This window comes from Hyaena hyaena, unplaced genomic scaffold (assembly GCF_003009895.1).
Source record: "Hyaena hyaena isolate Hyena2069 unplaced genomic scaffold, ASM300989v1 scaffold_141, whole genome shotgun sequence".
NCBI lineage: Eukaryota > Metazoa > Chordata > Mammalia > Carnivora > Hyaenidae > Hyaena > Hyaena hyaena.
This window is the reverse complement of record NW_024080773.1, coordinates 2,690,458-2,714,662: the sequence shown is the minus strand read 5'-3', so window position 1 is coordinate 2,714,662 and position 24,205 is coordinate 2,690,458. Positions and strand designations below refer to the sequence as shown.

At 45.6% G+C, this 24,205-nt stretch overlaps 1 protein-coding gene across 1 annotated transcript in view; it reads right to left on the bottom strand.

Moving 5' to 3' along the window:
• The window catches only part of PAPSS2 (3'-phosphoadenosine 5'-phosphosulfate synthase 2), a 73,819-nt gene that overhangs the window by 21,865 nt on the left and 27,749 nt on the right, over positions 1-24,205 (bottom strand). Inside the window, exons 2-7 of the mRNA XM_039238546.1 lie at positions 8,257-8,374; positions 4,479-4,714; positions 3,641-3,779; positions 2,769-2,887; positions 2,500-2,613; positions 883-994 (exon numbers count right to left, since the gene is read on the bottom strand). Of these exons, the coding sequence (XP_039094477.1) occupies positions 883-994; positions 2,500-2,613; positions 2,769-2,887; positions 3,641-3,779; positions 4,479-4,714; positions 8,257-8,374 (838 nt within the window). The remainder of the gene's footprint in view (positions 1-882; positions 995-2,499; positions 2,614-2,768; positions 2,888-3,640; positions 3,780-4,478; positions 4,715-8,256; positions 8,375-24,205) is intronic.

The window sequence follows — 24,205 nt, the reverse complement described above, 5'->3', positions numbered from 1 at the left end:
TTCTTTGAGTTCTGATTCTGGCCTTCTGCCCCACTCCCCAGGCAGAGCCACAAGCCCAGAACATCGATCACGTTTGTGAAGAAAAAACATCTGATGTGATTTTTCTTCCTAAAAGGTCTGGGAGCCCTGCTTGGTGTTACAAATTCCGTGTGGCTTTCCCAGCTCCTCCCACTTAGCAGCCATTCCTGACGGGGTGTGGGACGTGGGGTCTTGAAACAGACAAGTTCATTTGACAAGTGCAGGCAGTTCTGGGAAGGAAATGATCAAGGAAGGGGCCGGGAGTTTTCTGACCTGGACCAGTTCGTTCTCTGAAGTCATTCAGTCTGTGTCCGGAAGCTGACTTCCTGCTCCCGTGAGGGCTGGGAGGATGAAGGCATCCTCCTTTATCTCGCGGAAGGGCGTGAACAGTGACACTTTGGCATCCACCGAGGAACACGGCTGCTGCAATAACATGTGGCCCAGCAGCCTGGGGGTGGAGGGGCACCTGCACATCAGGACCCTGTGCTAGGCTCTCGCTGGCAGCCCCAGGAGGCTCCTACCGGCTGGCAACGGCGCTCCTGACTCTATTCTCAACACCAGCGCAAGTGCGGGGAAACACTTAACCTTCTCCTGTCTTCGTGTGCAAGTAAAACCTTCCTTTTTCAGTTCCTTAGATCCCAAAAACCATTAACCCGTCATGGATGACAAAAAAAAAAAAAAATCCTAAAAATGGAATTTACACATAATAGAATTAGACACACCATAAATGATCTAACTATCTCCACGGTAAGATGTGTGACCCAAGAATTAACACTAAGAATGAACGTTTCCTTTCCCTGTGAAGATCTCTGAGAAAGACTCTTTTTCCTATAATAATAAAGAGTATGAAACAGAGAGCCATACCATCCAGCAGGGTGTCAAAGTGAATGGCCTGGAGGTATTCCTTCTCCCGCATAAAGCCTTTGAGGGGAGTGGCCCAGCCTTCGCTCAGAACTTGGACCCACTGAAGGTCAAGCTGCAAAACACAAAAAGCAGGTGACATTTCCATAAGCTCTCTTTCTCGGCCCTCCGGCCCCAGGGGAGCCCTTTCCCATTCAGCTGTCAGGAGAAAGAAGGCAGAAACTTTTCTGTTTAAAGTGTTCCCACTTTTATGCTGACCCATGATCCCAGGGTCAGACATGTTTGATTCTAGAACCTTCCTCCTGGAGAGTAGTGAACTGATTTCAAATTGAAGTGATCTATTTGACCACCTCAGGCTGCAGATTTCCCTAGGGTGTGGAACTGTGTTAACATTCACTGTTCATTCTTTTTTTCCCCCCTTTGTTCCTACAGAAAATTCTGGTAGGGCTACATCTTTCACCACATGTACTAGTTAGCTGACTGAAATGGCCAAATCATTCACTCTTAAAGTCCAAAATTCTCAGCGTGATACTGAAAGCCCTTCAAGCCCTGGCCCCTTGGGCTCATGGAGACACTTGCATCTCCTCGCACCGGAAAACTCTTATTCATCCTTTAAAACCCTAATCATGCGTCATGGCTCCCATGACCTTTCCTGCCATCCCCTGGGCCAGAAAAATTATTAGGTTATTTGAAGTCCTGCTGTACCCTGAGTCCCATGTTGTTATTGGAACTATCATTTCACACTGTAATTATAACTATGTGTAGAAATACATAATGCATTTGCCCGGAGCATCGGAGTATTCAGAATTTATTTTGTAGGGTCAGCAGGCTCTGCTTATAATTGTCACCACTTACTAGAGTACAAATGAGCTGAAACAGGTTCCCAACTTACTTTGCCGCTTACAAAGATGTCCGAGGTTTTCAGGGATAATAAAAAGGTACCAATGAAGATGTGACCGCCTGGTATGGACCAACTAGTACTGACCCATTACAAGGCAAAGACGTGTACAGGGCAGTTTGCTGAGGTTGTATCTTCCATGTGCCAGCTAGTCAAATCAAGGTGACCAAGCAGTCTACACCCTCTCCTGAGGCTAGACTCTGCCTCGTTAGGATAAAGTAGGATTTGCAGAGTAAAAAAAAGATTCTTATCACTTTAGATCAGGGGGTGACTCTTTCTTGCCTCCAGGTTCCTCTTCAGTTGCCCCGAAAAACACCTGCATTCTGAACGAACTATTTTCTCAGCAGCTGCCTACCAATCAATACTGCCCGATGCCTGCACTCTGGTGTAACTGAAGATATAATAACAATCAGGCCACACTGCCCTGTTCATCACAGAAGCTACCTTCTCTATCCATAGCATTGATCAGGGCCCTGGGGCAGCTCTTTGTGGGAATTCTTTTTTTAATCTCTTGAAGAAGAGGGTTTAAAAAAAAAAGAAAAGAAAGAAAAAGAAAGGAAGGAAGGGAGAAGAAGGCGGCGGCCAAAAAATGAAGTGTTTTTCTTTATGGACATTGCACGTCCCTCATCCATACCATCCTTATTATTAAGAGTGATTGTAAACAGATTATAATGACTATTGCGCCGGATTCTGCTGTGGGCGGTCTGCACTGTCTGTCTCACCTTGGTAATGGCCAGTGAAGGGAGAGCTTCAGCCTCAGCTCGGACTTGGTCAAGTTTGTTCTCTGGCACAAAGAGTTCATGGATGCCTTTCATTATAGTGTGGGGTACAATGTTCTGAAATGAAGCAGAATTGGTAACAATTTGAAATGAAAATGGTAGACAGAGTGCTTTGGTTAATAAATGATCTTTCATTACTTGATTCGACCAAAAAAAAAAAAAGAGAGAGAGAGAGAGAAAAGAAGAAGAGAACAAGACAGCCGGCCACCCACCTGCTCCTGAAGGAGCTCCACCACCTGCTGGACACAGTCGCTCACTGGGGACAGGTTGGTTTTGAGCACAAGCTCGGGAGTTTCGGGCTTCTCGTAATCAGAATCAATACCCGTAAACCCTGCCGGGCACAAGGGTGAACTCACATCAGCACCAACAGAACAGGCTTTTTAAACAACAAGGCATAACACGGGTGGGAATAACGAGCTAAGCTGAGGATTTACGTTATAACAGAAAAGGTCATCGGCTACCCTTGACCTCTAGCCAGAGGTAAAAAATAATATACATGGAAAATACAGCTGTGTATGTATACACACACACACACACACACACACCCCAAATTATCAGAAAGAAACACACCAAAAGCCCTAACTATCAACAAAATTTGGTGAGGTCCAAGCCCCCTGGAGCTGATTAGAATCCAAAAGGAAGACAAGCAGAACTTTCCTGTTCATGACTGAGGTAACAGTTCTTGGAAAACACAAGCCCACCTCTTCATTAGCCCGAGGACCTCCTGAGTGTTATATTGTGGTTTGGGGCACCTGAGTGGCTCAGCTGGTTAAGCGTCCGACCTCGGCTCAGGTCACGATCTCACAGTTGGTGGGTTCGAGCCCTGTGCCAGGCTCTGTGCTGACTGACAGCTCAGAGCCTGGAGCCTGCTTTGGATTGTTTTGGATTCTGTGTCTCCCTCTCTCTCTGCCCCTCCCCTGCTTGCACTCTGTCACTCTCTCTCAAAAATAAATAAATATTAAAAAAAAATTTTAATATATCGTGGTTTGATGAAAAGTTGGGTGTGCTAATGCGATTTCAGAAACTGTGAAGGCTCAGTGGCAGAAGTAACATACAGATGGGGCCACGGCGCTGGCTCTCCTACCTTTGATCTCTCCCGCTCGGGCGCGCTTATAGAGGCCTTTGACATCTCTACTTTCACAGATGTTTAGAGGAGCGTCCACAAATATTTCAAAGAACGGCAGTCCTGCGGATTCATGGATCTTGCGCGCGTTCTCACGGTCCTGGAGAAAAGACATTGGAGAATGTCAGCAGAGGCTTGGCGACGTGTGGGCTCTGGAACCTGACAGTTGTTTTGGGGTGTTTTTTTTTTTTAAGTTTATTTATTTATTTTGAGAGAGACAAGGATAGCATGAGTGGGGGAGGGGCAGAGAGAAAGGGAGACAGGGATCCCAAGCAGGCACCACACTCTCAGTGCAGAGCCCAATGCGGGGCTTGAACCCACGAACCGCGAGATCATAACCGGACCTGAACCGAAGTTGGACACTTAATGGGCTGAGCCACTCAGGCGCCCACTGAACTACCGGTTTTCTTTAGCGAATTACAAGCATTCTGACTTTTTGGAGAAATTAGATTATAGAGCCTTCGACTTTTTTTGTTTAACTTTTTCTTTCTTTCAACTGTGGCCAGATGTCCCTCACAGTGGTGAGTGCGGAAGGGTTTATGTCAACCGGTGGCCTGGCGTCTGGAAATGAAGGAACTCTCTTTACATAACCAATATGAAACAGAGGAAATGAAGGAGCAAGAGAAGAAACAGTTGGGGGAAATTGAAAAGACAACATTTGTTGGTGCCCTCCCCTCCACCTGACTCCTCTTCCTGGAGGTTTGGAAGCATCAAGTGGGGGGAGTGGGGGCATGGGGGTGTGAGAGTGGGGGGGGTAAGGGGGGTGGGGGGGGCCGTGGGCACTGCCACATCACCTTACCTTTGTGAACGGAGAAATGAAGCTGGTAATACAGACCAGGCCAGCGTCAGCGAATAGCTTGGCCACCTCAGCGATTCGGCGGATATTTTCTTCTCTGTCCCCGGGAGAGAATCCAAGGTTTTTGTTGAGGCCGTGACGGACATTGTCCCCATCGAGGGAGTAGCACGGGATGCCATGGGACACAAGGTACTCTTCCAGAGCAAAACTTATTGTTGTTTTTCCAGCACCGGAGAGACCTGTTCATTACAACCATTTGACATCAAATCAAAACCACTAAAATCTAGAAAAAAGCATAGTTTACTACGAGCCAAGTATTTGCAATTCTCACCAATGTTGAAATAACCGGCTGCTCCATATTAGAATCACAGCATTTCAAAGCAGATGGGGTTCCTAAGTTGGGGGCCCAGGGGGGTTACACATGGTTCTTGGTGTGTTCTAGTTTGCCTGCAGGGTGTTTGAAAGATCAGCACACTGTGCATACAAATCCAGATTCTGGCTTCTCTCAAAAAAAAAAAAAAAAAAAAAAGAATATCTGGCGACAGTTCTCATGTTCCCTCCTAGCAGGAATCAGCTGTGGTGGAGGGGACAGCCAGTCACGGGGACCAGGAGGCCCACCTCTCTGGCGGAGGCTGATAAAGAACCATTTTGGACAATAGATCCCTTTGGCTTCAAAATGTTTCCAAAATGACTCTCAAGACATGAAGACAGTGATCCTGGGCTAGGAGGTGGTGGTGGCGGGAGCTGTCCCACACTGTCAGGTGCCTGCGGTCTCCGCCTGAGAACAGTCACCATGGGCCTCTTCCCATGGTTCCAAAGCTCAATGACAGGGACAGCATACTTTATAATTTCTATACGAGGGGAGTCATGAGGAGAAAAAGAAAGATTACTGCCAAAATTACTTAAGAACTCAAAACCTCGGGGCACCCGAGTGGCTTAGTGGGTTGAGTGTCTGACTTCGGCTGAGGTCATGTATGATCTCAAGGTTCCTGGTTCGAGCCCTGCTTCAGGCTCTGTGCTGACAGCTCAGAGCCTGGAGCCTGCTTCAGATTCTGTGTCTCCCTCTCTCTCTGCCCCTCCCCTGCTCTCTCTCTCTCTCTCTCAAAAATAATTAACATTTTTTAAAAAAAATTTTAAAGGGCTCAAAACCTCAACTGTCCTGGAAAGGTAGCACTCCAGAAATCCAGTTGTCCTAAGGATCTCTGGACCAGAAAAGTGTAGCTTTGCACCGAGTCACTGTCAGGCCACAACCAGGTGTGGGAGAAGAAAAGTTAGGAGGGAAGAAAAGAAGGTCAATTAACACAGAGAAGATGGCAGGAGGAAGGAGAGAAAAGACAAAAAAAGTAAGAGAAAAACAGGGACAAAAGACAGAGAGGAATAAAGATTTGGAAAGAGGGGCGCCTGGCTGGCTCAGTCAGAGGGACATGCAGCTCTTGATCTCAGGCTCATGAGTTAGAGCCCCACACTGGGTGTAGAGATAACTAAAAATATAAAACTTAAAAAAAAAGACTTTGAAAGAAAGGTAATATACAAAAGGTAAACAGTTTCCATAGTTTAGTTATGGTTTTAGTTTTAGTTTAGTTTTAGTTTTCAAATCATGCCCTTGGCCTTCAGAGAATCATGAGAAGAAATGGCTCCATGAGGAAGGCACCGCCATCTTTGTAAATCACTGTTGAAGGCACTATTATATTATTGTGTAACTCAGTTTCATTTGAATAGGGACTTAGGTGATAAATTTCTCTTAGAATTGTGTCTGATGTCGGGTAGGAGAAGCAGGGCTCCTGAATTTCTGGCATGTTCCCTCACATGGGAAAAGGAGAAATATAATAGAAATTCCCTCCACTTTTGCTTCAGGTCTCAAAACTAAGAGCTAAATCACAGTGACTATATTAAACTCGGTTGCTGGCATATGTATTTTAATGCATTGAGGCTACGTGAATCACACTTACCAGGAGCTTTCCTGCGGGCCCGGCACTGTGCCCGGGGCCTACATGCCTGCTTGCCGGTTCCTACCTCCGTCCTCATGAGGCAGATCCCGTGCTGATTCTCATCTTACAAATAAGAAAAACAAGTCTGCGATGGGGGAGTTGACTTGACCCCAGTCACTCCCTTAACGTAAGCGGAGCTGGGGTTCAAGACCAAGTCTCTGGATTTGAAATGTTTGGTTTCTCTTGGTCTGCCTGGTCAGTGGCCTACCTTTGCAACAGAAGAATATGGAATACATTGGGGGGGGGAATGTCTTTTTTTAAGAGTAAGAAAAGACAGGGGAAGTCCATCCTTGAGGTGTTTTTTTTCCTATTCTACCTGTCCTCTCTTTGGTTTTAAGGCCATTCCACGTTCTGTAAAGCGGACTCAGTATGTATGTCCCAGTACAAAAACCGGACAGACACATGAAGGCACGGAGGAAGGGGGAGGCGTCTGGAACAGACAGCTGTGCTTTATCTACCGCTACACAGCAGGTCCCTGGGACGCAGCCGGGGGAAGGTGCAGGAATCAAGATAGGTGAACTCTGCCTTCTGGGTCACAGTGGGCTCCTGGTCCGCTGTCCGTCCCCACCCTGCCAGCTGGGAACACGTGCTGTGCCGTGGATGAATGAAACCCGGAAACCATAGGCAAGTGCCTTTGGCACCAGGGAAAAAAAACTTGAAAAAGAATGAGGCTGATAGAGCCAGGAACTGGAAAGACTCAACGGCAAGGAAAGGTCTAAGGCAGCTCCCTAGCTGCCGCACTCAGGGGCATTCCCTTCAGGTGGGAATAAATCAGCATCTGTGAGCAGACAGGAACACCAACGTTGATCTCAGAATCTGGGTAAACCTCTCTGCATCTATTTGAAATACCGTGTCTACGGTATTTCCTTTTGAGTCCAGGCTATACTGGACTTCTCCCAGGGATCAACTTCCTCTGCCTTGTACTCAGAGTATAAAGTAACAGCCCAAGACTAATTCCTGTTCTGTCACGAACCCAAAGCTTTGACATTCTGAGGCTATAAAAACACAGGAAAAGGAGGGCGCCTGGGTGGCTCAGTCGGTTAAGCGTCCAACTTTGGCTCAGGTCATGATCTTGTGGTTTGTGGATTCGAGCCCCACGTCGGGCTCTATGTTGACAGCTCAGAGCCTGGAGCCTGCATCAGCTTCTATGTCTCTCCCTCTCTCTGCCCCTCCCCTGCTCATGCTCTGTCTCTGTCTCTCAATAATAAATAAATGTTAAAAAAAATTTTTTTTAAACACAGGAAAGGAGATTTGGTCACCTCCATAGGATTGAGTTATTTCTATTGACAAGGGGCAGTCCTCAGCTAAATGGAGGTCACTGGTTTTCCTTCTTATGCAGATCCTTACTTATTTTTTTTAAGTGAAATATTCCCCACAATGTGAAGACATCAGAAAACAGTAAAGAATATCTCCCAACATCCAAAACGTCAGAGACAGCCAAATGCTTGTTGTCAAATGAGGAAGGTCCCATCGTTAACTGCCAGGAAATGTGTTTGGCACAAGGGTCCTTTAGAGCAGCTGAAAGGGATGCCATCACCAACCTGTCGCTTTCTTTCCTGCCAGAGAGGACAGAACCAAGAAGGAAGGAAGCCTGGTGCCTTATCTAGCACCTTCTTCCCCTGATGGCAGAGGGAGGGCTAACACCCAGGCTTTTTGCACTACTCTCTGCCTCGTCCCGATGTGAAAACAGACATGTAATAGGTGTAATATATTACACTAAGTTCCTTAAAATTGTATGTCACACGCCAATGTTCAATGAAAAAAATACATACGTATCTACCAACGCGACATACCCGTCAGCCACACAGTACATCCTCGGAAGCCGCCCCGGGTCCCAACCACCTGGCCTCGCTTGTTCCTGCTCACGTGGTGGGCCTGATAGACGACATTGGTGGATTTCTGCTGGTTCTCCTACAAAATGAGACCAAGCCCAGTATTGTGTCAGTAAAATAATACAACATGTACATAAAATAACTGATGACATTAACAGTCATCCCTAACTGAAACTCCACTTTCCTGATTGGCATACACAGTGACACTTATTAATTCCACTAATTTGGAAAAACACACTGCCTTTAGAAGACACACCATGACCCTTGGAAAGTATCATTTGAATAAGACAATTACTGACATACTGTAAAAGTTCTGATTCCATGATATTTAAAAATGCACCTTTAGGGGCACCTTTAGGGGCACCTGGAGAGCTCAGTCAGTTAAGTGCCCAACTCTTGACTTTGGCTCAGATCATGATCTCAACAATTTGTGAGTTCAAGCCCAGCATGGAGCCTGCTTGGGATTCTCTCTCTCCCTCTCTGCCCCTCTCCTCTCTCTCTCCCAAAAATAAATAAATGTTAAAAAAAAATTTTAACGTACACCGTTAGGTAATGATTAGGGGACAGTCTTTGTCTCTGTAAGTGCACATTCTCACCAAATGCTATGGATATCAGTGGAAAACAACCCAGATAACCCAGCCCCTGCGGAAGTACTAGGGAGGGGCTGGCTGAGCCCCTCTCTCTACAGAGCCAGGGAGATGCCCCGATCACAGAGTAAAGCGCTGAGTCAGCAACACCCATCTCGGTAACCCCAGGCTCAGACTGTAGTCCCCGAGTGGAGGTCCAGTGCTTGAGGCTGCTTTTTCACAAGCACTACCCTCTGCTTCCACTTTCCCAAGGGTCAGTGTGTGAGCTTTTTATCTTTCAGAAAGCCCTGCAGAAGCAAAAATGTGCCAGTTACTAGTCTTGGTGGCAAATTCAAATCTCCAATGTCTTTATTTTGGCCACAATAAAATCAGCCAGTAAGGGCACAGGTTATCTGATCCTATGCTCCGGAGGGCATGTGTCTGATGAATAAAAATGGTAATATGAGCCAGTAAGTACAGTTTGGGGTGGACATTTCCTAAGTAACAAGTGGTCCCAGGGCAGTGAGTAGGGGGAACCCATATGGTGGTGAAATTAAAAGTCTGGCAACGACCCATATCCGTCTTTGGTGTGATAACTGAGTTTCTAATGACAGATGTAATCCAAGTCTCTGCACTAAAAATCTATGGAGCCTGTTAAACATCACACATGTAAACCCACCAGAGCTTTGGGGAAAAACAAAACAAAACAAAACATTGATATTCTTTGAGCAAGGCCGAGAGAACACTCTGGGCCACATGTGGGCAACTTTATTTTCTGGAGCAAATTAAATTACTCCGTTATGGCACCTCATTTGGGGAAAAAAAACTCAAAGGAGAATAGAGCTAGGACTGTTCAGGGGGCTTATAATAATAATGGGGGTGAACACACTCTGTAAATGGTCAAGTTCTCCGCAAAAATGGATGCTGATACTGATTAGCGAGGGTCTACCCCCACAGCGGGAGAGGCGGCAGCCAGCTTGGTTAGGACCAGGAAAATGGTTCAGGGACCAACGGGAAATAGCTAGTCCCCTGCTGGCCCTCGGGGGCTCAGAAACGCAGGCACATCGGTGGGCTGGGCCCCACCAGGGAGGCATGGAGCCCAGCACAGGGGCAGTCCAGGCAGGAGACCGGCATTTTCAGAGTCAGAGGGAACCAACAGCGAGGTGCTAAAGGCACAATGGAGTCAGCTGCTTTCAGTTATATAAACCCTCTAAGGCCAGATGCTCTGATCATCGTTCAAGCAAACCCAGTCAGGACCCAAGAAGCACGAGCCACTTCATAAATGAGGTCAAATGAGATTCATTCATGAGATATTCTAGCAGTATTCCCCTTGGGTGAGCAAATCCCCCGAAGGTATCCTGAGTCCTTTGTGCCAAGTGTACTTTATGGCTCAAGGAGAACATTAAAATTGCCTTTTTTTTTTTAATCGATTTCCTGATTAATCACTGCCATTCAGTCAAGGAAACTGTCTGGATATCAGATCCAAAAGTGAGTTCATCTGTTCATTCATTGATTCTTTCAGCAAATGTTTATTAAATGAGTTCCTACTCTATGCCTGGGGCCACCCTAGACAACGGGAATAGGTTACTAAACAAAGCAGGATCGCCGGCATAATTTTTGGGAGAAATACAGACAAAAGGATCAAGTAACTGGGACCCCACGCCCCGAAGAGGTGGAGTGTCTCATACCTATATGCGTATACTCTACGAAGATATATAAACACCACTTGTGAGTCAGCGAGAACACAAGTACAAGATCTGAACAGTCAGTTCTCAAAGGAAGACACACAAGTGGCCAGAGAGTACATAAGTGCTCGAGGTCACTGGTGACGAGAGGACTCCAACTGAAACCCCAACGAGATGCCGCTGCCAACATCGAATGGCGACAAGGACATTGCTCTCATGTAACTAGTGCAGGTGGGACGACCAACCGGAAGCATGCCTGGCAGGTTCTCGTAAAACTAAACATTAACCTCCACTAGCGCTCGGCAATTGCATCCACAGGCAGTGATTCGAGAAAACGTGTATCCAAAAAAGACACGTACAACTTCACACACACGCACACGCACACACATACTCCCCAAGTCAGAACAGCAGTTCTCCCCGCAGGGAGAGCAGTGTTTTAAGTCTTGATAAGGGTATGAGGTACACAGGTGTTTGCTTCAGCATTCACCAAACGTTTACTTAAGATGGACACTTTCTTACATGTAAATTTTACCACACACAAATAGAACCATAAAAAAAAGGAAGCAAACGAGAAAATATTTAACAAGCCTCAGATGACAGAAAAGCCATGCTGTTGCCTTTATTGAAAAAGGGTTCTTCTCCCAATCACACCCTTGACCTAAGGGATGACCACCCACCTGTATACACGAACACCCACCAGAGCTGAATTTGTCCACAAAGACGTTCTTTTGCGCTCTTTGGGCTGTTTTTTTTTTCCCCTACAGGCGGAGATCCAGAATAAACCCTAAGCTTTGTTCATCTGTGGACACTTTGTTACCCTCTTGTAAATCGCGCCCCCACCAAGTGCTTCGTTTTCAAAAACAGTGCAGAATCCACTGGAAAAATACTCCTACTGTAGTGTTTAATAGTTCACCTCCGACCTTCTAGGGTTTTTTATTAGCTGACTGTTCATCATGGGTGTTTTTACGGGTTTTCTATCACTTATTCGTGTTTTCAACAAACAAAATCTTTCCAGATAGCCAGGTACCAGGCTTTGCGGTACAGGAAAGTATTCTTGCTTCTTATTTATCTTATATTCTCCCTTGATTTTCTCCAAAAGGCAAACAGAATGGAAGCAGATGTTTCAAACGATATTTGAACTGGAAAGGGGCGGGAGAGCCAAAACCTTTGCTTTGCTGAAACCTTTACTCCCTTCTAAAGAGCATATGGTGTTCTAAGCTTTGGAAAGAAAGGGGCTCTCAGAAAAAGAATGCTCTCTGTGGAAAACAAAACACATGGTAGAGAAAAAACAGTTTGCTTCCCTGCGTGTCTAACCAGAGACCCTCAGCACCTCAATGAGCACTGCCACTTGACAGAAGCCATAACGTTGGTGGTGTATTTCTGTTCTGGGTCCCTAAGAACAATTTGGCAAAAAGCCCTACCTTTTTCCAGTCACTGGCCCAGAAAAGCTCCCTCCAGCATGCACAGGGGTAGGGGGAGTACGGGGTTTGGAGTCCAGCAAACCTGGGTTTGAAACCGGCTTCATTAGCCTACCTTGCTCTGGGACTCTGGGCAAGTTAGTAACATCACGGGAACCTCCATTTCCTGTTATGTAAAATGGGGCCAAGAAGTTTCCTCCCAGGGGTGCTGAAAATCACATAAAATGATTTTCTATATAAAGTATCAAAGAAAGTACGGGCCACAGAGTAAGACAGTGAATTTTATCTGTCCCGGGTGGCATTTAGTCTAGTCTGGAGAAATCATGATCGTTGGTCTAAATCACCCAGACTTAGAAGCGACCTGGAGACTTGGGGCCACGCTACGGCCGGTCTGGGGAGCTGAGGGAGGGCAGGAGTTTGCATGGGGCAAAGAGTTAAACACTCACACACCATGTTGTTGCTGCTGCTGTTCCAATTATTATTATCTTTGACCCAAAGTCCAGCCAGTAAACATGCCACACCCCACTGCGCTTGCCAGCTACCAGTGTGCAGCCTCCCCGCTGAAGCCCACACTCCCTGCTCCCAGACTGGCTTCAGTCCTGAGTCCTCAGTTACTTGCACAAGATGGCCTTTGCCCCAGGGTAGCCTCACCCCTGCTAGCCTGGGGACCTTGTCCAGCAGCCCCGGGTCGCAGCCCAGGTCAGCGGCTCTGACTCTGGCGCTGGGCGGTGCAGAAAGGGGAGGTCAAGCTTCAGCCTTGACTTCATGTGACTGGGAGAGAGGGGACAGTGCTGGGCGGGGCAGCCCCATCCAAGCCAGGTGTTGGGAAAGTTCCGGAGCCAGAAGAACCAGGAAGCAGCAGACCACGAGTCAGATGGGGGTTTCCCTGAGCTCCCAGGCTGTTTGGCCTTCTGCGTAATGTCTTCACTGAAAGATGAGCAAGTGAATTTGGATTCCTTCTGCCCCCTCCCACCTCCCACACCGCGCAAACACAGCCACCTCACTCCCCAAAGACAACTCCACTCCAGCCCTTTGAACCCGGTCCTGCCTGCAGCCAGGCTGGTGGTGCAACTGGTGTCCTGATGGCTGAAAGTGCTCCATCCAGATGCCCCTGCCCCTCCGCGCATGCAGCCTGGAGATTCGGTTACAGACTCCCTTTCCTGTTATCGATCTCAGGTCAACAGAAGCTCGAGGTCACATGCATGACCTCATGGATCACGCAAAACCCGGGAGCTCAGCCAGCTGGGCACTGTGACCTGTTCACAGATGTGCACGAGCTGCTGGCCAAAGCCCCACACCTGGAAGACATAGCACCCAGGGCCAGCCTGCCCCACCATGGCCTGGTCTGCCTTCTGCCTACACAGAACCCCACATTTCCTGTCCCAGCCAGGTGACTTCGGTGTCACCAGCTTCATCACTGAGGACTAATGAGATAATGCATATTCAGGCTTTTGATACTATGTAAAAGTGTAAATAATTTAAAAATCTTTCTCTGGGCACCTGCGTAGCTCAGTCCGTTGAGCATCCAACTCTTGATTCCAGCTCAGCTCATGATCCCAGGGTTGTGGGACCCAGCCAGTCAGTGCAGAGCCTGCTTAGGATTTGCTCTCTCTCTCTCTGCCCCTCCCCTGCTCTCTCTCTAAAAACAAAATAAAAATAAAATAAATTTAAAAATCTCACTTTGTTGGCATTACTTAATATGAGGATCTTCAAATGTTTTATAATTATCAATGCATATTTATATTTCTTTCCTTTCAGATTATTTCCTTGGGACATTAACTCAAAATGAAATGGTTGAGTATTAAAGGTGATGTACTATTTCATAGGTCTCATTATGTACTGCCAATCCATTGTCCAGAAAGATAAAACCCAGTGACCGGGCTGCCATATACTTGTTTCTAAATAACCCAAGTCATTTGCTGTGTTTCAAATTTTATTATTTTTGACTCCTAGATTAGTTCCCAGTAAGACCATGAATTTCCATGTAGTAAGTTACATACGACATTTGCATGTTTGTCTCTTCCCGTAGTTATTAACTATAATCTGGACAATGACCTCACTCACTTTTAAAAAATATATTTTGTTCTTTTTTCTGTATGTTGCATAGTAAAATTTTTATTAATTATACACTTTTTGTTCACTTGCTTTCCTCTTGATATGTACTTTATTGTATAGCACATGTATTATATATATATCACATATTATACTATATATCATACTAAATGGTATTTTAAGAATATGTAAAAATATTCTGTTGTCTTTGATGACTTCCATTTGGTCATTATAGCTGGGCCAAACATACTCTTCAGACTTGTATCTATTTTTATATGATTAAAGTATATTAATTTCTAACTTTATTCTTTCCATAATTATATCCACGGATCAGAAATTATAATTCATTTACCTATTACTTTGAAAAAATTTTAACAGTTTGAATTTGTTTCTAGCATTCTTCTGTATTTATGATTCTTATACATTCATAACTTATGTAGTCTTATGAATTTCTATGGAGGCTTTTTTTCAGTGTAGTCATTGTGACAGGTTTAAAAATTTTAAAGACAAAAGCTCTTAAAATTTTTTTCCATTTTAATTTATTCTAAAACACATTCCTCCATGGAAATGTAATTATTCAGGTTTTATTCACAACATTCGATGTCTCACTCCAATTTTACCTGGTAGTCTCCTTTATATGACAGATTTAAACATTTATTATTATTATTATTATTATTTGAAAGAGAGAGAGCATGTGAACAGGGCAGAGGGGCAGAGGGAGAGAGAGAGAGAATCTTAGCATGGAGCCTGATGTGGGGCTTGATCCCACAACCTTGGGATCGTGACCTGAGCCGAAACCAAGAATCAGACGCTTAACCAACTGGGCCACCCAGGTGCCCTGATATGACACATTTATATGATGAGTCTGCACATCTATATTTAATGACCTAAAAATATCATGAGAAATGTCCAGATTACAGAGTAAATTAATGCTAATCTTATTAAAATAAATGTATTTACAAGTATAAGGCTACAAAGAAAAAATCTGGGAAATTTAGGACAAAATGCTACTAGTAATCATCTTGAGGGCTAGGGAGTTCTAGGTAATTATTTCTCCGATTTTTCTATATTAACTTTGGAAGTGAATATGCATTTAAAATATAAAGCAGGTCTCAACCAGAAAATGGTCACACCAAATGTGTTTGATGCTCAAGGGGTAACAGATGTGTGGACATGAGAAACCCTGAGGTGGACTGCAGCCATCAGAATGCCAGGCAGCCCTGTCAGAGAACCACAGCCCCCGAGACTGGGAGTAAGAAGCCTTGAAGACAACCAGTCTCTCTCAAATACATGATGGAGTACGGTAGCCTCTCACACACAGCCTTGAGTGCGGCCCATTCTACCTGACCACAGTGGTGGTTTTGGCCTTTAGTTCCTTCATTCAGAGAAAACGCCCATGGATAGGATATAGAGCTTCCGGAAGGTGGTCTCACAAATGGGAACCCTGCTGGCTCTTCCATCCACTCTGGTTAGTAAGGCAGAGTCTCATTCAGCCGTAGTCCCCTCATGCAAATCTCTCAGACAGAGTTGTCCTAATGATACCAGAGAAGTCTGCGGGCAGCTGAAGGGCAAGGCCATGCTAACTCAACTTTGATGAGGCCCCTACTCACTAGACATAAGGCCCAATTCCAGGGACGCCTGGGTGGCTCACTCAGTTGAACATGTATGTGACTTAAGCTCAGGTCATGATCTCAGAGTTTGTGAGTTCGAGCCCTGTGTCAGGCTCTGTGCTGACAGCTCAGAGCCTGGAGCCTGCTTCAGATTCTATGTCTTCCTCTCTCTCTCTGCCCCTCCCTCACTTGCACTCTGTCTCTGTCTCTCTCTCAAAAATAAATAAATAAATAAATAAATAAATAAATACTGAAAATTAAAAATTAAAAAAAAACATTATTGGACATTACAGAAATGATGCCAATCTAGAATTTCTAAATTAAAGTTATGATCCAGTGAAAAATGTTTTGTGATGGACATAAGGCTTCTTTAAGACCAAGAAAATGATCATTTTTTCACCACTTGCCACCACAGAAGGATTTAGTGAATAGGCTAATGCTGTGAAGAAGAAGGTAATCTACGGGGAAAACATAACTCCTTGGAGTCAAAAGTTGATCTGACTTTTAGAAGCCACTACTGCTGAATAAACCCCAGGCTGATGTCAAATAGACAAGAATTTAAGTGCTGCATGGGGGGGGAGGGGGATGACAATTATAGGAGTAAAAGGGGAGAGCACAGTTAAGGCTTATTAAAATATAGTATTTTTCCCCCAGAGCATCTGAAAAACATGCAAATTGTTAGGAAATCCTCGATGGCCATTTGGACGGTTTCCAAGTATCATTCAAATGCTTTGCTGAGGAAAATAACCCCCCAGGTAGCACCAGGGGACACTGCTAGGAGTCACCACTCCGGCGGCAGGCATACCCTGGGCCCCGTGCAGAAGCCTCCACGGGCCTGATGTTCCTCCCCGGTCACCATGAGAAAAACACTCCCGGAACTCCGACCCAGGGGCTCTGCACATAGTATCTGATCTGTAGTCCTCAAAAGTGGTAAGGTCCTTGAAAACAGGGACGGTCTGAGCGACTGTCACTGTCAGGAGGAGCTTAAGGAGACATGACAACTTAATGCAATGTGGGATGGGATCCTGGAACAGAAAAATGCTCTCAGGTAAAAATTAAGGGAATCTGAAAGAAGTATGCACTTGAGGTAAGTATACTGTATCCTGGCTTCACGAACTATACCAAGTGTAAAAGTCAGTAACAAGGTAAACTGGCAGCGGCATATCTGGGAACTCTGGACATCTTCTCAGTTTTCTATAAAACTAAAACTGTCCTAAAAAGTAAAGTCTATGTTTCTTATTTTATAATTTTTTAATGTCATTTATTTTTGAGAGAGACAGAGACAGAGCGTGAGCAGGGAAGGGGCAGAGAGAGGAGACACAGAATCCACAGCAGCTCCAGGCTCTGAGCTGTCAGCACAGAGCTATAAGCGGGGCTCAAACCCGCAAACTGTGAGATCATGACCTGAGCTGAAGACAGACACTTATCTGACTGAGCCACCCAGGCACCCCTATTTTTTTTAAGAGTGGATTTTACTAAGATTTAGCAAAACAAAAATCGTGACAACCTAAATATTTCAAAATCACTTTAGTTTCTCACTGGCTGGATTCTTTACCTTTCCTGATCCTACTTCTTAAAATAGCAAACTCCATTAATTTACTTCTAATTTAAGGATCAAAGAACTCCTTTCCTAAGCACATGATGGAGGATGAGGAAGAGACACAAAACTAAAGGGACAAGACACTGTGACCTGTTAAGCATGCAAATAATAAGTGTGCACATAGCCACACTGTTCGTGGACATTTAAGAACATTACAGGGGCACCTGAGGGGCTCAACTGTTAAGTCTCTAGCTTTTGACTTCCGCTTGGGTCACGATCTCACGGTTTGTGGGTTTGAGCCCTGCATCAGGCTCTGTGCTGACAGTGTGGAGCCTGCTTGGGATTTTCTCTCTCTCTCTCTCTCTCTAAATAAACTTTAAAAAAAAATAAAAAATAAAAACATTACAAGTGAGATTTGGGTTGGAGAGGAAACAGATGAGACCAGGCAGAGCTCTCTTCTGAAGCCCTTATGTGTCTCCAATGTGGAGATGGATTAATTCTCTTCCAGCCTTCCTTATGTCCCCAGATTTTAATGTTCGATATAGAGGGATCTTAGTAAATAAAGAAGGGGGTAAAAACCTCAGAGGGGAGGTGTTTTTTTTTATCTCAGATACAGGAAAGTACAAGAGAAACTGAAGGATGTTTCTTGCAAGGTCTAAGAGTACCCATTTGGGGCTGCAATAATCCTTAAATTACTTATGTTCTAGAGCAAGCCCAGGAGGGGACACACGGCTGGACAGTGGGGTGTGTGCGCATGTGTGGACTTACTTCTTGGGACCTTCCGGAGAGGGGTTCACACGCACACGCAGATGCTCACAAATCTTCGCACCCAGACCCCAAAATCTTCAGTGATTTGGAGGAGGAGAGTTTGCACCCACACCAATGAGCACCCAGAGAGACAGAGAGGGAGCAGCAGGACGGGGGAGGCTCGGGTCCCTTGCTGCTACTGGGGAGAGCGATACGCCTGGCACACTGGACTGATTTTTTTTTTTTAATTTCCTTACGGAGAAAGATTCTTAATGATGAGATTTTTCCAAGGTCCAAAGAACTAATCTGCAAATTAACCTTTGGAACGTGATTTGCTCTGACAATGGCCTTGTAGACGGGCAGGTCTCACTGCTCCTATGCCCTTCTAATCACATATCATCGGTCCACAAGCCCTGTTTTCCTTCATGATATCACTCAGGTAAGTTGTTGTTGTTGTTGTTGTTTTTATTCCCAGTTTCCACAGTCAACACCCTAACTTAGACCCTTACTGTCCTGGTTCCCACCGCTTCTGCTCCCGGATGTGCTCACACGGCGTGGTGAGGAGGTGTCCGGAACCACCTGCCCATCTGTCCTGCCCTGCAGCCGAACTGGCTCTGGAGCCCCGTCCGGCTTTCAGGGACAGCCATGTCACATGTCAGACCCTCCCGAGGCTATGCACTGCTTCTCTAGCCCTGACCTTCACTGGTCTTCCTGACCATGATACGGAATCTCACTATGGCTGCCCTCAGGCTGCTGTGAAGAAACCACCCCCTTGGGCCCATGTGGCTGTTTGCACCTCGCTCCTGGACACAGCCCCCCATGGACAATGCTCTTTTGGGGTCTCCCTGGGGTTGTAAAGCACCCATCATACCAATCTCTCTTGGCTTGGAACCCCTTTACTGATTTCCAATTCTATCACTTCCTCATCCAATTGAGAGATTTTTATTTTTTTTAATTTTTTTTTTACGTCTTTATTTTGAGAGACATAAACTGAGAGCAAGCAGGGGAGGGACAGAGAGAGAGGGAGACACAGAATCTGAAGGAGGCTCCAGGCTCTGAGCTGTGAGCACAGAGCCCAACGTGGGGCTCAAACCCACAGACTATGAGATCATGACCTGAGCTGAAATTGGACACTTAACCAACTGAGCCACCCAGGCTCCCTGAAAGATTATTTTTCTAAAACACCCTTTAATCATATTCCCTTAAAAATGTTTATTTTGAGAGAGAGTGTGTGCACATGAGTGGGGGAGGGGCAGAGAGAGAGGGAGGCAGAGAACCCCAAGCAGGCTTCCTCTGCTGTCAGCGCAGAGCCCATCACGGGGCTCCATGTCATGAACCATGAGATCATGCCCAGAGCCAAAATCAAGAGTCAGACGCTCAACCGGCTGAGCCACTCAGGTGCCCCTCATGTTACCTTCATGTTAAAAACTTTCAGTGGCTTCCTATCACCCACAGAATAAAGTCCTTCCTAGCTCTTAGCTTGGGATTTCAAGCCCTCCATTAGCTGACTCCATTTGACCTTTTCAACCATACTTTCTGTTCTCAGCTGCAGAAATTCTGCTCCAAGTGGGATGTCTGCTCAAGGCTTCCTGAATACAGCTTGCTCCTGCTGGTCTTGCACCTTTTCTCCTGTAGCTCACCCTCCCGGAAGAGTCTCTCCGTACCCTCCATCTGTCCACATACTGTCTCTTCATCAAGTGGCTCGGATCACTTTCACTGATGCCTCTTCCCCAAACTACTGCAGCCGTAAGATCCTACAGCACTTACTTGGATATTTTTGCACGTAGACCTAATGCCTTACATGCTTAGAGATGGAAGTCTTAGGTGTTAGACTTCACTGTCACCCTGTGTGTGGGAAGCCATGGCTTGTGTATTTTAATTTCCTGACAAGGACCAACTAAAAGGAAATGATATGGATTTTAAGGTTGGACAGATCATACTCAGTTAAAATTCTGGCTCCACCAGCACCTTGAACAAACTAAGCCTGACCTCTCTAAATCTTACAAAATTGTGGGATTATAATTCTTGGTAACTGCTGCAATGATCAAAAGGAGGTAGCAAATGTGGAGTACTTGGACTTCACTAAGTGTTCAGTAAATATTTGTTGAATGAATAACAGAAATTTGACAAATATTCTGTTGGCTGATGGACTGAAGCGGATATCCTTAAACAATCTCTCATCCGTTCTTTGAAATCTGCATCTAATTTGCATCAAATGTGAAATGATTTGCAATTGTGGCTTCTGGTGAGTTTCCCATATCTTCAGAGACTCATTTAAGCTGATGGGACCGAATGCATTCCAGTTAGTGCTGGAAATCCACACCATCCCCCAAACCCAGTAAAATGTTAAACTGGACCTCAATTTAAGGCATTTCTTGAGTAAGTTAAATGGGCCACATACTTTCTAAGCACTCCCTTTCATGGATTATCCCACTGTTTTTCCACCACAAATGCAGAATGAATAATGCAAAGATTGCCAACTAAAATGTATATTATTGTGAACTAAAAGAGTCCCTGGTTGGAAATCCCCTGAAGCCACCACTCTGAGAAGTTCGTATCAAAAGGCTTGCACACATGAAGGCTGCTTACTCTGTGCTCTGGCACAATTACATTAAAACTTCACCCACCCCACTGCCTGCCCTCTGCGCTGGTTGAGGCCAATTCCTAAGAATAAGAAAGGTCAATTCCTAAGGATAAGAAAGGTCGCTAAACTCATCAGGCTCTGAGATAAACACAATCCTCCAGCTTTCATGTGGTCATTTCTGCCCAGCTCAAGTCTTCCTTTTTTATGTATAGTACAGTGGTAATTTTTTGATGATACAATGAAGAGAACTCAGGACAGAAACTGAGATCAGAAGGCACAGTGTCCCCATCAACCGTAAGAGTGTGCCCAAGAGGCACCTACCTCAGTGGGGAAGAGCAAAGCCAGAGATGTCCAGGAAAGAGCCAGACGAATGCCTTTCTCCAGGCTCACTGCATTATCAGGAGTACAGGACTGTGACCCATTGCCACAGGACTTTGATGCCCACCGGGAGATTCAGATTAAAGAAATTGCTGCGCGGAGGGCACCTGGGTGGCTCAGTCAGTTGAGCATCCGACTTTGGCTCGGGTCATGATCTCACAGTTTGTAAGTTTGAGTCCTGCGTCGGGGCTCTGTGCCGGCAGCTGAGCCTGGAGCCTGCTTCGGATTCTGTGTCTCCCTCTCTCTCTGCCCCTCGCCCACTTGTGCTCGGTCTGTCTGTCTCTCTCAGCAATAAACATCAAAAAAATTTTTACATAAAAAAATAAATAGCTGCATGTAAAGGGTCTGAAATACTGGCTTTGGGTGCCAAAACTATCACCATGCTCCCCAGTCAGCCTTCTGCCTTTCCCCCATGCACCCTGAGGGGCTCTCTGTAATTCCCAAGCCTTTGTCTACGGTCATTACGCCATGGCCTCCAAATCTCTATCTTCACATATCCAAATGCCTAGGACATATGGTCCCCCGGAGCCTCTGAAAGTCAGCAGGATCAAGGCAGAACCCATCTCCCTGTCATCACCCCCGGCTCCTCTGCCACATGCAATGACCTCACCTCTCTCCATTAGCTAAGCTCGCCCTGCTGTACCTTCCCCCTTAAAACAAACAAACTACAAAAACAAGTTATCACTAAGTACTGTCCATTTTAGCCATTCAAACCACCCCACTATTGTTAGTTAGCTAATCGCTCAGGAGACCTTCCCTCCCAGCCTTCAGACTGAACTCCCGGCCTCTCCCTCCATCAGGTCAGTCCATCCTTTGCCATCAGGGTAAAAGTCTCTTGTTTAAAATCCCTTGGCTTTGAGGTGTCTGGATGGCTCTGCTGGTTAAGCATCCGACTCTCAATTTTCGCTCAGGTCATGATCTCACAATTCTGGAGTTCAAGCCCCTATCAGACTCTGCTGACAGCTTCTGGGCTTTCCCCACATTCTCCTTGCTTGAAATGTCCTTTTCTCTACATATTTGATGCTCAATCCCTCCCGCAGATGTGGCTCAGACATCACTGTGAGCCTTTGGCGACTCTTCCTGTCCACAGACGGAGTTAGCTTCTGCCTCGGATTCTGCCTCGGATCCCACTGTATCCTGTTTCTACCGATATCTCCTTTCCCAAACTTAACTGCAAAACTCTCAGGGGGCATTTGTTAAAAATACAGATTCCCAAGACTAACCCCAAGAGATTGTGATTCAACTGGTGAGGGGTAAAACCCAAGAAACTGTGGTTTGTTTGTTTTGAAAGTGCCTGCAATGATTTTAATGCATAGGCAAACCTAGGGAATGCTAACGGATATAAGAGAATTGATGTTAATTATGGTTATTTGCTGACAGGTCTGTCTGCTTCCCCAGATTAGGAGCTCTGTAGGGTCTGCTCTACTCATGTCTGTCCTGGAATCCATATGTCTGGAATATTGCAGGGGTTTAAAATTTGCTGAATGAGGGGCACCTGAGTGGCTCAGTCGGCTAAGCCTCTGATTTCAGCTCGGGCCATGATCTCATGGCTTGTGAGTTCAAGCCCCATGTCAGCTTCAGCTCAGAACCTGGAACCCGCTTCGGATTCTGTGTCTCCCTCTCTCTCTCTGCCCCTCCCCCGCTCATGCTCTGTCTCTCAAAAATAAACAAACATTGAAAGAAATTAAAATTTACCGAATGAATGTTAAGTATTTTCAGTCAAACTAATTTGTCATGCCTGTGGCAGTCTGTAAGATATGGTTTGTTTGTTTTTTTTTAAAGGTTATCCATGTTGTTTTTAACTGTTTTTATTATTTTTATTTTTGAGAGGGCGGGGGGTGGGGGGGGAAGGGGCAGAGAGAGAGAGGGAGACACAGAATCCGAAGCAGGCTCCAGGCTCCAGGCTCCGAGCTGTCAGCACAGAGCCCTAAGCGGGGCTTGAACTCATGAACCTTGAGATCATGGCCTGAGCTGAAGTTAAACACATAACTGAGCCACCCAGGCACCCCTAATTCTAATGTCTATATGGGTAAAGGTAGAGGGCCCAATGATGAAATACTCTTGGAAGAATATGGCAGCAAATGTGGGGCATTAGTGTTAGGAGTCGTAAAAATCTTTTCAAAATCTTGGCAGAGTTGCAGATCTGGGGGTAAGCCATACGTAACAGCCCTGGCAGATGAACTCAACAATATTAATTAAAAACCACAATACAGATAATCAGCTGCCCCGGCCCCCACCCCTCCTCCCTACACTGGATGTATGTCCCCTTGAAGCAGCAGGAAGGTCTAAATCTTAAGAACATGGGGGCGCCTGGGTGGCTTAGTCGGTTAAGCGTCCGACTTTCGCTTAGGTCATGATCTCGCGGTTCGTGGGTTCGAGCCCCGCGTCGGGCTCTGTGCTGACTGTCAGCTCAGAGCCTGGAGCCTGTTTCAGTCTGTGACTCCCTCTCTCTCTGACCCTCCCCTGCTCACGCTGTCTCTCTCTCTCTCTCCTAGAAATAAATAAAACATTAAAAAAAAAAAAAAAAAAAAAAAAAAAAAAAATTAAATCTTAAGAACATGGGCAGTGACTGTCTGTGCAACCCGGCCCTTCCACCGGCCGCACACTTCCGAGCAAATTCCTGAACCTCTACATTCCTTCCCCTGGAACATCACCTGCATAACAGTCGCTGCCTAACTGAGCCGTCACGAGGATTAAATGAGAAAATGGACATAAAACATCAGGGCCTAACCAATAGCTAAGCCCTCCCTAAATGTTAGCTACAGTAAGAAAAATGGTTATTAATAATAATTAAAATAGTTATTACTAATAAAATTACAATATAATCACAATAATTAAGTGACCAATCATAGCTAATTATCCAGACAGCCAAGGGCTTCCCTCTACTCCATCCTCTCATGCCATGAGACATGTAGTATAGAAAGAAATCTAACCATATCCCTCAAAATTCAGGGGCATTCTAGGGTACTCAGTCGGTTGAGCATCCACCTTCAGCTCAGGTCATGATCTCGTGGTTCGTGATTTCGAGCCCCACATCAGGCTCTGTGCCGACAGCTCGGAGCCTGGAGCCTGCTTCGGATTCTCTCTCTCTCTCTCTCTCTCTCTCAGAAATAAATAAAACATTAAATTTTTTTTTTTTTAAATCTCAGTGGTCAGTCCCTTACCTGCCACAGAGACTTAGGAGTTTCTAAAGCCTCACACAACACCAGAGTATGACATGCCCCATCATAACCATTTCACAGACAGCAAAGCTAACGTTCCAAGATGTCAAGCGTTTGATCCGAGGTCACACAGAATCTGAAGTCCAAGTCTTCTTACTCCAAACTGAGC